This window comes from Kryptolebias marmoratus, linkage group LG14 (genome assembly GCF_001649575.2).
Source record: "Kryptolebias marmoratus isolate JLee-2015 linkage group LG14, ASM164957v2, whole genome shotgun sequence".
NCBI classification, from domain to species: Eukaryota; Metazoa; Chordata; class Actinopteri; order Cyprinodontiformes; family Rivulidae; genus Kryptolebias; species Kryptolebias marmoratus.
The window spans coordinates 12,421,511-12,439,553 of record NC_051443.1 but is presented as its reverse complement, the minus strand read 5'-3'; the positions used below and the strand labels follow the sequence as shown (position 1 = coordinate 12,439,553).

The window sequence follows — 18,043 nt, the reverse complement described above, 5'->3', positions numbered from 1 at the left end:
GCTTTGTGCATAAGCACAGAAAGAGTCTGTAAAAAGGATTCAAGGAAAAAATCTTATTTGCAAAGCCTCCTTTAAACACAGTAAAAAAAACAGACAAGTATGCAGCTAAGCATAAACAGAAGAGTGGCATTTAAAATAGCTTTTTTTTTCCAATATACAAGAAAATTAGTTTATATCTGCACAACATCCCTGTGGCTAAAGGCAGTTCAAAGTGAAATATTATAAACAATAAAAGAGCTACAGTACAACAGCATAGGGGCAGCAGCCATCTTCATTCGCACCTAAAATCAACGAGAACTATACAAATATCCAGCGTCTTTCGTGAAAGGTTTTGTGTCTACATCTCCAAGAGCACTGTGATCAGTAGAGGTTTAAGTGTAAACGTTTTCCATTGAGCATCAAAGCAGGCACACACAAAGCCAAGAATAGAGTAAATTCATGCACAGCATTTCATGGTTATGAATGAAGTTTACAGAGAGCAGTTCCACCAAATGTGAGCCAAAAAGGGCACATACGTTTCTATATACTAGAAAGTCTTAGTTTCCGTTTGATTCAAGAGTCAAACCAACATCTAATTTGACGTTAAGGTATTTGTATAGGCAATACACATGGATGCATTGCACATCATGTAGAGGGTTTTGATACCTCATAAGGCAAAATGGCTTAAGACAGAAAAATGACAGCTGGGGTTGCTCAGCAGCACTATGCTATTTTACAGGATATCAAAGTTTTGCTGTATAATTTTCTGGCTTTTCTCCAAAAGCACAACAATCCAAGACAGAGGAGGGGGAAAAAACGATTTCTCACCTTAACTCGTACACAATTTTTTCAGCAGAAATTTTGGATTGGAGAACGCAGGCTGCTGAAAACTGGCCATATTAGCAGTGTTTTAAAATGTCTGCCTAGCCAACTCGGTGAGTAGGAAATAGATTACAAAAGTAGACAATTAGATGTTACAATTATTATTATTATTATTATTATTATTATTATTATTATTATTATTATTATTATTATTATTATTATTATTGTTGTTGTTGTTGTTGTTGTTATACCTGAACCTGACAGTCTGTGTGTGTGAATTATTATTATTATTATTATTATTGTTGTTGTTGTTGTTGTTGTTGTTGTTGTTGTTATTATTATTATTATTATAAGTATTAGTTAGGTTTCAAGGTTTAGGCTTTGTTTGACACAAACATTAAGCTGCCACAACCACATGTTGTCCAAGAAAAAGTTCAAAGAAGACAGGGGAATGCAGGGGTGCAAAGACACCCTCTGCAGGCCCATTTCAGTGTAAATATCTGTGCAGTTAAGTAGAAAAACAACACCTCTGTACAGCCAAGCCACTAGAAAACTTCACAGAAACGACATCACTATGGAGACCAATTTTCACAATAGAAACAAGCATTCTTGTGGACAGAAACTCAGATATAACTGCAGTGGAATGACCACAGAAAAGAGTTTGTGAAAATAAAATTTAAAAAAAATCATCATCATCAAGCAAGCGATCTTCAACGTGTTGAGTTAATTCGAGCAAAGACAGGAAAGGGAAAAGGCAGTTTGTCCTCTTTCATTAAGATTATCAGAATATAATAAAAATGATCTAGTTCTAAAATGATTCAAATCTAACCTGAAGTGTACAAAAATGCACAAAAAACCCAAGCGCTCTACAGGCCTCATTTAGGCTTTTTAGTTACGACTTAAGCTGAATTTTTATTTGTATTATTTTATTTATTTATTACCTTTATTTAACTAAACAAGTCCCACTGAGATCACAGATCTTTTTTTCAAGGGAGGCCTGGGCCTGAAGACAGCCTAACATGCATGTTTTTAGCCTGAATGGATCGCTAGACTTTGGGGACAATGGCTTTTGGGAAAATGAGGCCAAAGTAGAGATGTTTGACTGTAATGCACAGTGTCACGTTTGGAAAAAATCAGACCCGCTATAACAGAACAAACACTTCATACCTATGGAGGGGTGATGATTTGGGCTTGTTTTCCAGCCACAGGACCTGGGCTCCTTGCTAGTATTTACAGTAAAATGTGAGACCATGTGTCCAACAGATGAAACTCCTAATGACCCTCAGGAAGAAATGGATGGCGAGTAATTTGCATGTGATTTCAGCTAACATAAACAGAGCTCAGTGCAGTTTAAAAGCTTGGAACTCTGCATGTTTTTGTACACTTAAGGTTAGATTTAAACCCTTTTAGAAACTGGTGAAGAACAGCTAAAGTTATATGTACTGATATGTACAGAATTGAGAGAAGATGGACTTTCCAAAACAAACTCCCTAATTGTAAACTGATGTCATAAAGAAAACACACACTTATCGCTTTAAAAAACAGAAATAGAATAATAAGGGATCACGTACACCGCCCTGTATGTACATTGATAATTCCACGTGTGTGCATGTGAATGAAGTTGAAAATTTCGTGGGGCATAGCATGAAAACCAGGGCGTGGCTTGACGTTGTCATAGTAGTGGTGAGTGATGAAGATGCCAGAGGGGTTCATGGGGAAAGCCCAGAATCCATAGAGGTGGACCTCCTCGCACAGCTCCAAGGCAGCAGTCACAAGCATCAGGCCACTGCTGAGTCGCTTAGCCCGCACCCCCTGCACTGCCCAGAAGCGCTGCACATTCAGGAGATACTGTGGGTGGAAGAAGAACACACCCCTCTGGGAGTCAAAATCGTCCAGCATGTACTTGACTCTGAAAGAAACATCCGTGTTGCGGGTGTTGTAGAAGGCGGGCAGCACCACCGAGGAGTTCTCGTAATTCTGAAGGACTTCGTAAAAAGGTCGGCGCCATTTCTCCAGCTTCTGAAACCTGTAAAAGTAAGAAAACGTAAGATAATAATAATAATAATAAAAAGAACACAAAGTAGGGGATAAGGAGAGGCTATCTCACCCTTAGACCCATAAAAACATACCTCTCCGTAATAATGCTCGGATTTATTGTCACCAGATCTGTTTTAGTGCCGACATCTGCTGAGTACTTCTCATTAATGGGTGGCACGTTGCATCTGCAAAAAGACACTAGAATTAATATTTATTAACTTCATTTGACTTCATGTTCCAAAACAGACCTTTGGAGCAAATAAAAAAGATAACTGTGCAGTATTCATTAAGTGTATTAGCAAACACTGGAAGGAACAAGATGTGAACATTTGGATTCCAACTATTTAAGCTGTGTGCATGGAAGCGATATCAGCTATTCAGCTGAGGCAAAAGTAAATAACTGTGACCATTATGAAAGGAAGACTACTTGCTCTAATTTTATCAGCTGGCTTCTATGTAATGCTACAGAAGGGGGAGAAGTGGAAAGAAAATAAACAGTACTCACAAATATCTAATGCAGCCTCTACATGTGTTTATGCAGTAGGTACTCATTGGATATAATATTACAGAACAATAAAAACTGCTTTCTTCCAAAACACTTAAAAGCTGTATGTCTTCTGAGTGAAATAAGAGCTGATAAGCATTCCCCAAACACAGTAGTTCCTCATCCTAAAACCTTTTATTTTGCTGTTCTTGGATTAAACTTAGCATTTAAGAATGTCATCTATAATTAAATCCCTCATTTAGTGTTTATTTTCTGCTCATGTATGTGCACTAAACAGCTAATTGTATGACATGTCTGACATAAATTTGAATCACACCAGGTTGGTTTCTGTTTCATTGTGTTTTTGATGTTCATTATCCTCTTAAACTGACTTTTTGCATTAGAACCCTCCCTTGACCTTTGAGTCAAATTAACCAGAAGTTATAAGGGCTTCTTTACCTCTCTCTATTGCTCTCTCTTTTGAGTGCTTCAGGAGGGTTAAATACCACTTACACTTTAGTCAATACCATAGGCATCCATCAGATGTTTAATTCTGTGCATTCCATCTGAAAGGCTTTTTCTCTCTCCTAAAGCATCATTTATTGCTGTTTAGTTAGATTCCATTACTAATAGGTCAGTGTGGAAAGTTACCTTAAAGGGATAGTTTTTTTTTGTTTTTTAAGTGGAGTTCTATGAAAAGCTTATTGACAATTAATGTCAAATCTGTTGTAGGTATCTCTTTTAACAACTTTGTTTTTGGGACAGAGTTCAATTCTAACTAGATTGACAAGGTTACAGCAAGACCAAGCTGTACCAAGACAAAAGGGGGTTTACAGCCCTCCTAAAACAGATCCAATCTCACAAACTTTATAGCGTTTCACGTAGATGCTGTTTTATAAACCTTTACACCAAACTGAGGCCATTCAAAGACCTATCTGAAACAGGTAAGATGTGAATCAATTTTCCACAAACCCCCCACTTAGAAAACATCTGAACTGTTACTCTAAGGTTCCTGAACAACGTCAGTAGAAATCAAGTTTTGCAAAATCACAGGTAAAAACATCAGTCAGAAAAATTTTACCTACAATATAATATAATATAATATAATATAATATAATATAATATAATATAATATAATATAATATAATATAATATAATATAATTAATGGTATGGTGAAAAAAATTGTTGACATTATTAAGTTTGTGTCTCTGTTGCCTTATTATTGTTGGATAAACAAAAAATTGTGCTGTATTATTTCATTAAATTTATGTACAGTTATTACAGACTTCTGCAACCTTGAATGACTAAATAATTCTGAGTGGATTTTACAGCCTGAAATAATACTTTTTTTTTTGCATACCTGAAAACAAAGTCTGCTGAATCGATTTCCTTTCCACATTTGCTGTTCTTGATGATGCCGCCATTTCCAATTACAGCACACTTTTTGAACTGTGACTTGGAGTACGGCATGTCCTGGGTGAGACAAATGTTGATCATATAAACTGAAACTGAATTATCACATCGACAACTAAAGAGAAGAAAACAGCAGGTAAAAGGCAGCCGTTAAAAAAAAGAGAGAGTGAGAGACGATGAACTCACATCTGGGAACATCTTAAAGATCTCTGTGGTAATGGGAAGGATCCCACTAGTGTCCACCTCGTACCTCAGTTTGGTCCCTGCAGGCGTGTTCCTCTTGGTGGTGAACAGAAAGGACGGAGCATTACAGCAGCGGGACAGAGACATCCTAAAGAAGGACAATATTAAGACCAAATGTAACACAGCTTGACTTTTAGGGACATTTCTTTTACTTTTCATCATTTGGGGATGTGTAAAATTCATACAAATGAATCTGGAAACAGTAACTGAATATGTTTTTTCTGACCTTACTAAAACCAAATCTTATAAAGCCACTGAAACTGTAAGCACTGAGATAGCACATTTAAAAATAAACAAAAAAACCAACCCTTTATGAGCAAGTGGTGCTTACTTAAAGTTGCCAGTCTCATCCTTGTTCTGCTCCCACTTACACACCTGCAGATTACGCCACCTCTCAAACAGCTCGGAGGTTTTCACCCTGACAAAAACACAAACAGAAACGTGCAATCAGGAGAAACACCCTTGGCAATATTTTTACCCCCCCCCCCAGGGTATAAATTAGTAAAAAAAAAACAATAGAATCACACAATACAAACATGCACGCAGAAGCTCCTGTAGTCAGTCTGTGACAGCTCAAGTAATGCTACTAAATGTAGATGTGTTATTAGAAATGCTTCATTAATTGTAAAAGTTTATTCTTTTTATTTATCTTTTATTTTCTTGGCTGATCAAACTTCAGATTCCCTCGGCCACAGTTAAAGAGAGAGTTGATACAGTTTGAAGAGAACTCCTGTGGAAAGGACATGAATAATTAATGTCTTACCTGATGTAGATAGCTCTTTGAACAAACCTCAGTTTGGAGAAATAAATTTCAAGTCTAGCAGGACTGATGAGCAAATGGCTAGTCCAAAACGGCCAAGGCCAAAGTGGATTTCTGCCAACCTAAAACAGTTCTACAGCTGTTCCCGTGAATGCTATCTCATAAACCTTCACATCATCATCAGTTTTGCATTGCATGGTTATTTACATACAGCTCTATGGTTCTCTGCAAGAGCAAACAGCAGCAGCAGCTAGCTGTAGCACAGCCTGGAGCACTTGCTGGAGAAAAATGTGTATTGCAAAACAGACAATGATGTAAACGTTTACAAAATAGTGTTTGCATGAACTGCTGTAAAACTTTGAAAGTCAAAGTTGTTTAAAGAGAGCTCAAATCAGCTTTGTAAGTGAGCCGCCATTAATAGCTTGTCAGGCGCTTTTTCTCCAACCTGAGATAGTTCAAAGAGCTATCTACAACAGGTAAGATCTTAATTGTTCATAACCTTTTTTCACAGAACCCCACATTGTTTATGTCCCTCTGCCCAGTGCCCAGAATGAATTTGATGATAAAGCTTGAGAGCCTGAGGGCTGCGCACAAAAAGTCACTGAACAGTGTTCATAAATCATGCTACAGAGAGAAGCTGCTCGGATTGCTGTTAGAACAAGTGGTTAATTAAGGAGTGTAATGAATCTGGACACTAATCTAATCTTTAATGTGAAATGTTATTTAAAGCTTCCTCGTGACCCTGACAGCACGGCAGCAGCAACTCTGCTGAAAAGTGCTGTCGATAAGATGACACGTTAAAAGGCATTTGCAAGATTTATAGGAAGTGTTTATCTTCTTTAGTTTTGTTTCAGTTTGTAGTTCTTTATGCTTCTTTGTATGTGCAAAGTGTTTGTTTTTAGGTAAGAGTTTTGTTTGCTTAAGATAGGTTAGGTTTGATCAAGTCAGCCTCTCATACTGACAGTCTTTCACTAAATCTGACAGATTACTGAACTAATAAATACTAGTAAACATGTACTAGAAGGAATGTGTATCACCTGCCACATTTCATGTAAGTTTTGAACTAACATCATCTTATGTTGAGATATGATGGATGATGAATTTTTTTATCAAATCTTAACGTCCACACCAAATTTTGGCACAGTATCTCTAAATATTATATATAGCCTTATATAGCATTTTTTGTGTTTTCTGAGGTTGTTCAGCTGTGGCAGCCATCTCGAGATGGATCTACTCCAAAATGTTTTCGGTTGTAACTGTCCCTCCCATGATTACTTTTTATACGTTTCACTAAAATTTGTCCAGTGGTTCATGAGACATTTAGCTTAAAACCAGACAATGGGCAAAAACACTATCGCCCGCCTTTCTGTGACATGCAATAATTATTGTCTTACAGTTCACGGTGCGATCCTTACTTTTTATAAACCATTTTGTTTTGCACCACACTACCAAGGCAGCAAGGTTTGAAATGGAAGATTGTATCTCATGATTTGACTTTTTAACACTTTTTCTTGGATCATAGAAGTTTATTTAAAAGATAGATAAATTTATTACAGAATTGAGCACATTCATGACAAATAATTATGATGTATATTATGTTTGTTATATTAGAGCTTCCAAGCAGGTGAGAGATACCCCCATCACGACCGCAGATGTAAGGTATGTCATAAAAGCCATCTCCACTCACATTGTCAGGGCTTTGACGTCCATAATCTCTTGTCTGAGCTCCCTGCATGCTGTGGAGTTGTAGTCAAAGGCACCATCATAGTTTTCCAGATACCTGGAGGGATAAACACAGTCATCTGCTGCATGCAGTGACTAACGCACAGCAATTAACAACGTCAAAAGCAAACTGTTTAACTAGCTCTCAATGTCTACAAAAATTAGCACGACAAATACGTCTAATTGACAACAAAATGTCTGTGGTTTGACTTTATGAAACACTACAATATAGCAGTTTGGGATGGCAAATGGCAGACGTGATGCGGCTGATTTTAGGCATCACAAACAGGACAGTAACATACTGTTTATTGTTAGACACTTGCACCAGATTCTAAAACATCTTAGACTAAACCAACTTAGTGAAGAAATATTGTACCTCTCATATTTTTATAGATTAAACTGGTTATCTTGGGAACTTGCAATGGTGTTAAACTAGAGTTACAAAGTGTTTATATACTGTTTAGATGCTGAATAGTGTTTGAAATGGGGAGAAAAAAGAGCTAATTTCAGTGCATTTAGTTAAGATGGTGGATTAGACGGTTATTGTGTCATGTCTGGTGGATATGAGCATGGGGTGTTTGTTAGCTCATGCTCTGGATGTCATCAGTGCTGGCTGCAGTAGCAACATTTTGAGCCTGAATTTCATAAAAGGGTTCGGGGACTTCTTCCTAACAAATAAGGAATTTGATAAATTTATTTTGAACATAGCTATTATTTAACTGAATTTATCACATTAAACCAAGTAGCTACAAGTGTTTCCATTGTTTGCTGCCACTTTGCTTCGGCGGGGTTTGGATTTATGCTCATTGTGCAATTTATATTGCAGCACAGCATTGTCTCTGCATTTAATCTGAGTGCAGTGAGAGTAAAATTCATGACTGTGCATTTGTGTCATGAGGTGGCTAGGATGAAGGTTGAAAGGGGAGGATCAGGAAACCACGACTGTAATGTTTATTGTTCTTCTGGTTTGTTAAAGAGCTGAAGGGGATTTCTGATAACTAACAAGGAATGTTCTGAAAGAAATAGCTCAGATTTTCAGTAGAAAGGTTATGAAGTATCTTACCTGCTGTAGATTTGCCTTCTAAATCACCTTTGATTTAGAAATCTGGTCAGTTTGATTCTGACCAGATGAGTAAGCTAACAGTAAGTTTAAGTGAGGCCAAGACCTCACTTTAGTTTTTATTGTGGTTCAAGTAAATGTTATTTCATAAACCTTTTTGCTGCTATCAGTTTTGCATTATTTAAATAGAAGTTAATGGTTATTCACATTCAAAATTGTGTAGCACTAATAATCCGTGTGAAGCACATTTTGCCAGATGAAATGTGTTAACTTGGCAGAGAAACTACCTGAGGCAAAAGTAATGCAGTGTAAAAAAAAAACATTAAACAAATTATAGCAAAATCCTGTGATTTTATGTTCTACTTTTCCATCAGATAGTCCATCTGGCTGAGAACACTTAATATATATGAGTTTGCAACATGTGTTTCATGTGGATCATTAATGGTAATGGACCACCAACCTACAGGGTCTTCAGGGCAAATAGCCATAAACTACTGTGAGAATAACCATGTGATGAAAACCGGCAGGGATATAAAAGTTTAGAAACACAGAATTTGCATGAATTTCTGTGAAATATTTGAAAGACAACAGTAATCCACTTTGGTCTTGCTCTGACTAGCCATTAGCTCATCTGTCCAGTCAGAACTCATCTTTATTTTTCCAAATGGAGGTCATTCAGAGAGCTATCTACAGCAGGTAAGATAATTAGTGCTCATACGCTTTCCACAAGACACAACTTCAACAAATTAAATTATTATTCCTTTAACTTCTAGAACTGCTAAAATCTCTGAGGTTACTTGGCTTGTCTGAGAAGAAAATGTTGTTTGTTTTTCATGCCACTGTGATAAAGCTTTTGGTTTAAAGTCAAAAATAAAGATCTGAGCTGCTTGTTGGTATTTCAGCTGTTTATGAAGTCAGTTTTTTTAACCCAATATTCATACTTTTCTGTAATGTAATGATTAAATTGATGAACAGTCTAAAACAGTCTGTTTTAGCTCCTGTCTCTTTAAGGCTTTGTCACAGTTTTTCCAGAGATCATCTCTGGCATTCCACTCATTATCTACTAATTGTGGCATCAGAATAACAATGTAATTAAGACCCTATCTATACAAAATGTTAATAAATAAAGTATTTTTCTAAAGCAGATGCTAATCTCTATGGGGACAATGTAGGCACAAAAAGAAAAACTGCATAAAGCGTAAAATTAACCAGATTATACTTCCTTAAGGTTTGACCTATAAGAGCTTTCTTTTGTTTAACTCTTGACTATTGTAGGTTTTGGTTAGTTTAGCATCCTCTCATAGAACATGTCTTCTAATATTACACTAATGTGAATTTGAAGTCAATAATGTGCTTTCAGAGCAAAATCAAAATATGACTTTATTTTAAGTTACTCTTACAACACTTGGGGTACTTTGATGGAGTTTGTCAGTAACCACAGTGTCTTTTAATTTGAAAGGAAAGTGTTTAGATAATAAATGAAATATGGTGCTTGGAAAGATGGTGTAAAATTGACATTACCTGTGCCTGTGGACGCAGATGAAGTGAGTTATAAAGAAAATATATAGTAATATAAGAATGCGACAAGCAATATCATGGCATGATGCTTTAAAGGAACAAGATGCTGGGATGAAATGGGACAAATAAGGGGGATGATGAAACTGGTTGTCTACATCCACCTGATGATGCATCATTTTCCTGAGGTTATTCTGAGGAGAGCTTATGTAACATGCTCGATATGCTAAACAGGGGGTGCTCGTTTTTGTTTTAGCTAAGATGATGAAACCTTTGCAAGTGTGCAGGTTCTGACAACAAGACTTTAAAAGATTCACTTCACTAGATGAGTGTCCATCTCTTAAGGCATCTTAGACTGACCAATCCAGCATTTTATTACAGACACTGACATCTGTTGCTCAGCAAAATTGTCTTTCTGTAACGAAGGCAGTAAAGTGGGAGGGAGGTGGGGGGGGGGGTTATCCGAGACAATGCAGATGTGAGAAGGGGGAGACAGGAAGAGTGGAGAGAAGTGTCCACACTATGTACATGGCATACACACAGAGCTGTGCAGAATACATGAGACACAAGTTGTGGAGGACGAGGCATTTTAAAGATGGGTGCTGGATGGGACACAGGGTTGACAAGGAGAAGCCAGTACATCAACAGGAGACCGTGGGTCAACCAGCTTCTGGGGGGGAGCGGGGTTTTAGGGGGGGGTGACAGGAGGATCAGACAACATGCAAGAGCAAATCTGAAGTGCAACCATCACTGGCAAATATGAGAGTTTATACCTTTCAGACTAATGAAAAAAAAAAGAAGCATTCTTTTGGGTTTCTGTAAAAAAAAAAATAATACTAGAAATGCCTTCAAACCAGCCTACCTTTGAGAGTGGTTTTTTTTCTTCTTAATATCAGCTAGGCAGGGTGTGACTATTACGGAGATCTGTGAATCTGGCTGAAAAATCTGACGATAACATCTGTCAACATGCAGACAGGTTGAGTTAGAGTTAAAAATATGCGACGTTACCCCCTGTGACATCACAACCCCTGCTAACTGGAAAAGAAAAATGCGAATGTGCTGCTGCTGCTGCTTGTGTTCTTTCTAAAGAGAATCATGAGCGTCTCCCAGTCCACGCATGCAGGGCTGGGTAGTATCCTTTCACTCTATCTTTCTCTCTCTTCTTCACACACACAAAAACACGCACACACACACACACACACACACGTTCACACATTCTCCTTCTTTTTTTTTTTTTTCTCAGAGATGTTGTGCAGTTAGTCAGGTTGGAAAGGTACCTTTTCCTTCCATTTCTGGCAGGCTTCAGAGATCCGTCATCGAAGAAATTAACGGGGCCGGTCCAATTTCCGGTCTCGTCCCCTTTGAGTCGGCTAAACTGTTGCGCACTAGCAAGAAAATCAGTCAGTTTATATGGGATTTATTCTCCTTATGCTGTGCACACACACACACTGGCAAGTTCATGTATTCACTCATGCACATATACATTAAACCCGACCAGCTTTTTATCTTTTTTTTTTAAAGAAAACACTCAAGGTATGACACCAAACATGGTTTCAGATAATTTCAGAGTTAAGGACATCATGGTTTAAATGTTTAATTTATGCTCTGTTGAGCTGCTGCCACAACTCTGAGTGTGACTCTGACATTTACACTCTGCAATAGTGGCTTGCTGACAGTGTCAGACATATAAATTGGCGTATTAAAGTCACTGTAATTTAAGGGAGAAACAACAAGCTGTGCCAATTTGTTGCTGCGAACGTGAAACTGCATTTAAGGAAGTGATGCCAGTAGGTTTGCCAACTCTCCTCTTGCCACTAGAAAGCGTTTAGACCATCTTTTTGGCCAGATGTGCCTCATAAAAAGGCATTTACACAAAAAAAGTCAACTGATGTAACATCACATGTCACAAAACATGGTCAAATGTTCGAGCTTAATCCAAACTAGATGCTCTATTTCAGGGTATTTATTTAGTCTTAGGTCGAAATTTGGTCAAAATCAAAACTCTTACTTTGGTCAAATTGATCAGAAAAGACCATTAGGAGGCAGGTTCTTCGTTGCTTTTACAGCATGTTATTTTAGAAACATAGTGTGCATAATGTAACAAACTCTACACTGCTTTTAGTCTTTTTTTCAAATGGATTGTCAGTGGACTTGTTCTTTGAAAATTGCCCAGCGCGTTTGAATAATCATATTCTATCCATCCAAACTTGACAGGGTTTACAAGTTCTATTATCCGACTGACAATTATGCAAGTATTCATGTGTGAGTCATTTTTTGTGAGTGCTCTGTAGGCGTTGTGCTCATTTCAGCTGGGAGAGTGAACCCAAAAAGCCTCTCTGGGTGCATTATGTGAGCCAGCATTCATCACAGGGGACTTGGGTCAATACCGATCTACAGGCACTTTTTAGCTTCCCTGAGTGCCTTTTTAACATCTCCATTACACTCTGCGAGCTGCGACAGAAGTGAGCGCGCTGAAATCAGAGGCATTTACGCCTCAGTTTAGAACTAAAGCTATTCAAAGCAAAATGATTTAAGCACTGTTACAGAGCACATATCTTATTTAGCAGCCCAAACACCAGGCCCTTTTGAGAGCTGATTTTCTATAACCGTCATTTTTAAATGTAAACAGATCAGTTTGATGTCTTTAAATCAAACATTAGGAGTACATTGATTTCCCTTCCAGCCATTTCCTTTAAGCGCTTCATCCTGTTCAGCGCTGTGGGAGCTGGACCCCATCCTAGCTGACCCTCAGACCATTTATCTGCTGGTGACTCTATTATGAGCTCAGTCCAGTCCATAATCCAAGCATTAGTAGACAAACAAGCACAGAGGCGCTCTGCATGCGCTCATTATACCCTCAGCCTTGTCAGGAAACAAGACTGAAAGGTTTGATTTAGCCACTTCTGGGTGTCATTAAGCACTGTCTCGTCTGTTCAGGAGTTTCCAGAACTCAACTACTCTCACATCCATTTGGTTGTTCCTTCACTGCCTCCTAAAGTTGATCAAGATGTCATCCACACAGCCACAACAACAGAGAAACCTGCAGCTCTTGGAGTCCATCTGCAAAGCCGTGGCATTGTCAGTGTGCAGCATTGTGAAAGGGTTTGCTTCAGGCCAAAATATACATTTTTCTAACTTTAACTAAGCAGTTCTGGTGGATTAACTTGAGCAGTATTATCACATTTGTATTGAGGTTTACAAATACAATCTGTAGGGGTGCCTCCAGAATGTTGGCCAGAAGGAGGCTAATATAAATCTTGGGCTGACACACCTAAAACATAACAGAATTTCCGAAGTTTTATATCGATGCCATACAAAGGCTATTCAAGACATACTCCAATTCTAAGGAATCACCTTCTGGTACAGACGTACATCTTTTATTTTTTACTTTACAGTTGATACAGTTGAGCAGCACAGTCACTATTTAGCTCACTGAAGCTTATCCTCTCCTGTTTTAAATTCATAAATGAAACCAGCATTTCTTGAAAGAATGCATATCGCTCGCTGCCTTGAATGCCAAAGTTTTGAACAAAGATCTTGCATGATCTGGTAGCACTCAGAGTATGTGTTGGGGATGACTCTCAACTTCTGCCAGACCAAAATGTACCTTAATATCTGTAAAACTGACAGAGTAATACCAACTCCAAAGGTTGCTCTCCCGTTGGTGGCATCTCTGCATCTGTGACTCCAGCTCTTTTAAACTACACAAATTCCAGCACATAGCCAGTGTTCGCTCTTTGCATATAACTTTGCTGCAGCTGGTGCGTCAATAAATACCATAAGAAAAACAGGAAATCAGCTCAGAATTAGAAGACACAGCTCACTTAGACATTTTGAATCAACAAGGACTGACTTATAGTCTGGTCAATAACAGATTTTCTCATTCACATGATAATTTTATAATTTTATAAAGATATTTATTCAGAAAAAGACAAATTTTGTGGCAGCTCCAGGTTTTCTAAAACAAAAGTTTGCTATTTTTTATTGATGTGATAGTAAACTAAATATGAACTGAAAATACACTGTAAGTTATTTAAATATTTATTTTTAAATATGATCTCATATTTCTAATTGCGGATTTCATAAATCCTGATGGTACAGATTGCCCAATGTTAGGATCATCTTTAATCTGCACACCCCACACATGTTTGGATGGTAAGAAAGCAGTCCCGTCCAAGCTACAACCTTTGCTCAATTCCTCTGAACTGAGAGAATTTTTAGATTGTTTCCCACAAATTTTATCTTTTTTCACAGCTCTTATCATGATGTTGCGATACAACAGCCTTTCATTTTTCAGCTGATTCATAATAGCCATAAAAACTGTCAAATTTCTCACATTTCAATCATGTCCAAGCCCTAGCTGTGACAATGATGTCTGGTGAACTGTCCCTTAAGTTTTTATGAGACTGATGTGTTCACAAAGTGAGTCAGTGTAAGAGTGATGATACAGCTGAAATGTATTGCTAGCACCACATTGCCTCCTCTGCAGCATAGATACCCAATTGTTAAAGCCCTGGCACATATGGGTTGTGTAGTAAACAGGCTGGGTGTGGTCAGACCCATGTGGATGGCTTCCGATTGTTTGGGGAAATAACATAAGGCGGCATCTTCCTTTCGGTTTCCTCTTTTTTTCTTTTTTTTTTAACTGTAGTTCACACACTCATCCAAACACAGTCATTTCATCACTCCCTTTCAGTCTCTCCCTGTCTCCCCCTTTTGCAACTGTGCAGACAGACTGTAGCAAAATGGCTGCCGCCGAGCCCGCTGGTATCCGTTGTGTGGCTTGTTCACCCCCTCTCTCCTACATGGCTGAGTGAAGACAAGGAGCAAAGTCAGGCAGAGAGAGGTGCATGTGTGAGTGTGTCGGGTCTGAATTCATGCATCTCCCTGCAGAAATCAGGATGCATGAATCCAAACTGAGATTCGTCAGACCAGTCCAGCAGCATGGCAGGGGTGGGGGGGAGGGTTATAGTTGTGGAGGGGGCTCTCAGATTGCAGCAAATATATGTTTGATTTCAAGTAAACATATATGCGCTGTCTGTTGGAAACAAAGATTGAAGATGGGGGTAAAGTTATTAATTTTTCTGCCCGATTTTTCTTTTTTTTTTTTTCAAACTGCCTAAAAAAGAAAAGAACAAAGATCCCAGCTTCTCAGCATCTGCTCGTCTCACACCAAGTCTTTAGGGAGGCAAGTGACCTGAAAGTTAGTGAATAATGGCTCTTCGGAAGGGGTCTAAAGTGCGGGCTCAGCTCAGACTGCAGAGCTCTGCAGTGGCCACATGTGTGCACTAATCTGGTGGCATGGTTTGGGACTAACACAGAAAAAAAAAAAAAAAAAAACATCTTTAACATGTTCTGCAATCATCAGCATCATCATCATCATCATGGCTCCTGTAGTTTATACAAAGAAAAAGAAAAGAAAAAAAACATCAGATGCCTCTAGAAGATGTAGGCTATGACCAGTCAAGAAAGCTGAAACAGAAAAACAAACAAAAGTCTTGGAGGGAAAAATAAAAAGAAGAAAGGGAAAACATTACCATACACAGCTGATGTGCTGTTTATGGTATGGATCATGATGCTTAAATCTTTGAAAAATATCAAAAAATAAATCCAATGGAAATAGTTTATATGCTGCTGGGGGGTGTGGGGAATGGATGGTTATAAATATATATATAGTTACATTTGTTCTTCTGTAGAGCTTGTCTTTACCTCTATCTCTCAACATTTTGTAAGTTTATCATTCATATTTTTTCAAATTAATCTCTAAATCATTCCTTTCTATCATTAAGACTATGAACGCATGATGGCTTTAACTGATCCTTTCAGTGTGGGGGGCCAAAAAAATAATTAAAAAAGATCCACACTTACCTCTTGATGTAGTTCTTTCCATAGAGGATCTGCTGTAAAAGTGTGACGAGTCCAAATGCGCAAATAAATATGAAACAGAGCGACCTGCTGCCGAGCAGATCTTTACCCGCCGACGGGTCGGAGTAAGCCATCCTGCGGCGCAGCATCCAGGCTGATGGGGACACTCCGCTGACTCTCTCCGCTGCATTCAGGACCAGGACGGCAGGTGCATCACTCCTTCCTCCTCCTCTTCTTTGTATTATTATTATTTCTGGGCGACTTCGCTCCTCTCCGAGCGCAGCATCGTTTCGGTGATCTTATTATTAGCTGGGATGTCTACACCTATGGCTCTGCGTCCTGCTCCAAAATCTCTCCCTCTGCTCTTAACGCAGGTGGAAAAGCATTTTTTAGAAAAAAAAAAGAAAAGAAAAGCTCCTGGATGTCGGCCTAATTCTGGGTTTCTGCCTCAGCGAGGTGCAGTCGCTCGGTCCGATGCAGGCATTTTGCGGATTTTTTGTCGATAACAGGCGCGCTCGGACGGACCTCCAACCCCCCAATCAAGCCTGAAAATCAAATCAAAAACATCGACACCGAGAAGCTTTTTTTTTTATTTTCTAAATTAGATTGCTAATTGATTATGAAGAAGATAAATGCACACACACCCCTTATGTGCTTCATCTCAAATCTGAGCAGAGCGACGTGATTGAAATGACCAAGAAAGGGGGAAAAAGGAGGATGCGCCTTTTCTCAGCCTGGCAGCCGCGGGAGCGCGCCGCGCGTCTCTCACGCGCTTCTTACTCAGCCAAAAAAAAAAAAAAAAACCCAAGGTCATGGTCCTGTTTTCAAGGATGCATCTGCGCGCACACAGCATCCCAGTTCATCTGAAGCTGCAGACAGCTGCACAGGAGCAGCAGCTAGAAACAGTTTGTGTCTATTTCCGCATATCCAGTTCCAGACCTCTGGTTTTATTTGTAGCAGGAGCACATAAAGCTCTTCAGCCATGTGCTATTTATTCTGCTGAGCGCTGCGAGATTACCTCCCGTGCAACCATTGCCCTTGCTTTGGTGTGAACATTCAGTTCTCAAGGTGAATAAGTTTTCTTTTTTTGGCCCATCAGATTTCAACTCAGGCAGAAAAGATTCCACAACTCACAGAGAAATGGCAAACTTTTAAAAACACGGTGACACAATGGCTACTATCCCTGAGGGAACGCACATCACCTGCTGCCTTTCATGTCAGCGTTTTAGACTACGGTGATCTTTTGTTTGGTCAAACCTTGTAAATAAAGTTAAGCGCAATGTCATGAGATATTGCCAGATCACCTGTGATCTGTTAGGGCTTGAAGTAGCCATTTTTGGGGGTTGGCTAAGGTCGATTAGCTAGTGGCGGCTATTTTGAGTTGTAGATGTACATTCAGTGATCAGAATCCTTTCAGTGGTTCATGACATGTTTTGTTACCAGACAAGTGGAGTTGACACAAACAGTTAATGGCAAAGCTCTCATGCAATGTGGAGCTCTCATGTTATGTGTTGGAAATGACTCTCAGCCACTACCATACTAATTTCTCACTCAGAATCTGTAAAACTCAATGAGTTGGAGTCATTTTTGCCTGTGTTGATTAGCTGTGGTGATCATCTTAAATGAGATTGACTCCAAAAGTAAGATAGATAGATAGATAGATAGATAGATAGATAGATAGATAGATAGATAGATAGATAGATAGATAGATAGATAGATAGATAGATAGATAGATAGATAGATAGATAGATAGATAGATTTTAGCTTCTCACTTGAGTTGAAACATATTGTACAAGTGAGTCACATGTTTCAGTGATCACTAAGTGCCAGCAGAGCCAACAAGGCCTGCGGGTTTTCAGATGCTCAGAGGCCAGATAGAATACAATCCATTCCCCTCAAATATGGTCCTGATTTGTCTTTAGGGGTCCACCCAGACGTTGGACATGCAGTATATTAATATTGTAATGCTCTAAGCCTTCCCATATGGGTAAGGGTTACAAGGTCACTTTCAAACAATTTTGACAAACAACTTGCTGATATTGTGTCATGCAACTGGACCGTAATCAAGCACAATCATACACAATTTACAAGACAAGAGCTGGAAAACCAAAAGAATCAGGCTGTTGCAAGTCCAGGTGTCAA

General features: G+C 38.7%; 1 protein-coding gene across 4 annotated transcripts; it reads right to left on the bottom strand.

Moving 5' to 3' along the window:
* Nucleotides 1-1,084: 1,084 nt before the first annotated feature.
* st8sia5 (ST8 alpha-N-acetyl-neuraminide alpha-2,8-sialyltransferase 5) lies at nucleotides 1,085-16,661 on the bottom strand. Of its 4 annotated transcripts, XM_017407729.2 has the most exons (10): nucleotides 16,546-16,655; nucleotides 15,905-16,446; nucleotides 11,314-11,421; nucleotides 10,899-10,994; nucleotides 7,427-7,519; nucleotides 5,311-5,397; nucleotides 4,923-5,067; nucleotides 4,684-4,796; nucleotides 2,931-3,023; nucleotides 1,085-2,827 (listed from the first exon to the last, which is right to left on the bottom strand). In XM_017407729.2, the coding sequence occupies exons 2-10, from the start codon at nucleotides 16,048-16,050 to the stop codon at nucleotides 2,365-2,367; spliced, it is 1,344 nt and encodes a 447-aa protein (XP_017263218.1). In that variant the 5' UTR covers nucleotides 16,051-16,446; nucleotides 16,546-16,655; the 3' UTR covers nucleotides 1,085-2,364. The 4 variants fall into 4 exon arrangements, with proteins under 4 accessions (XP_017263218.1, XP_017263217.1, XP_017263219.1 ...); XM_017407728.3 differs by having other exon boundaries at nucleotides 15,905-16,661; XM_017407730.3 differs by lacking the exon at nucleotides 10,899-10,994 and having other exon boundaries at nucleotides 15,905-16,661.
* Nucleotides 16,662-18,043: the final 1,382 nt, after the last annotated feature.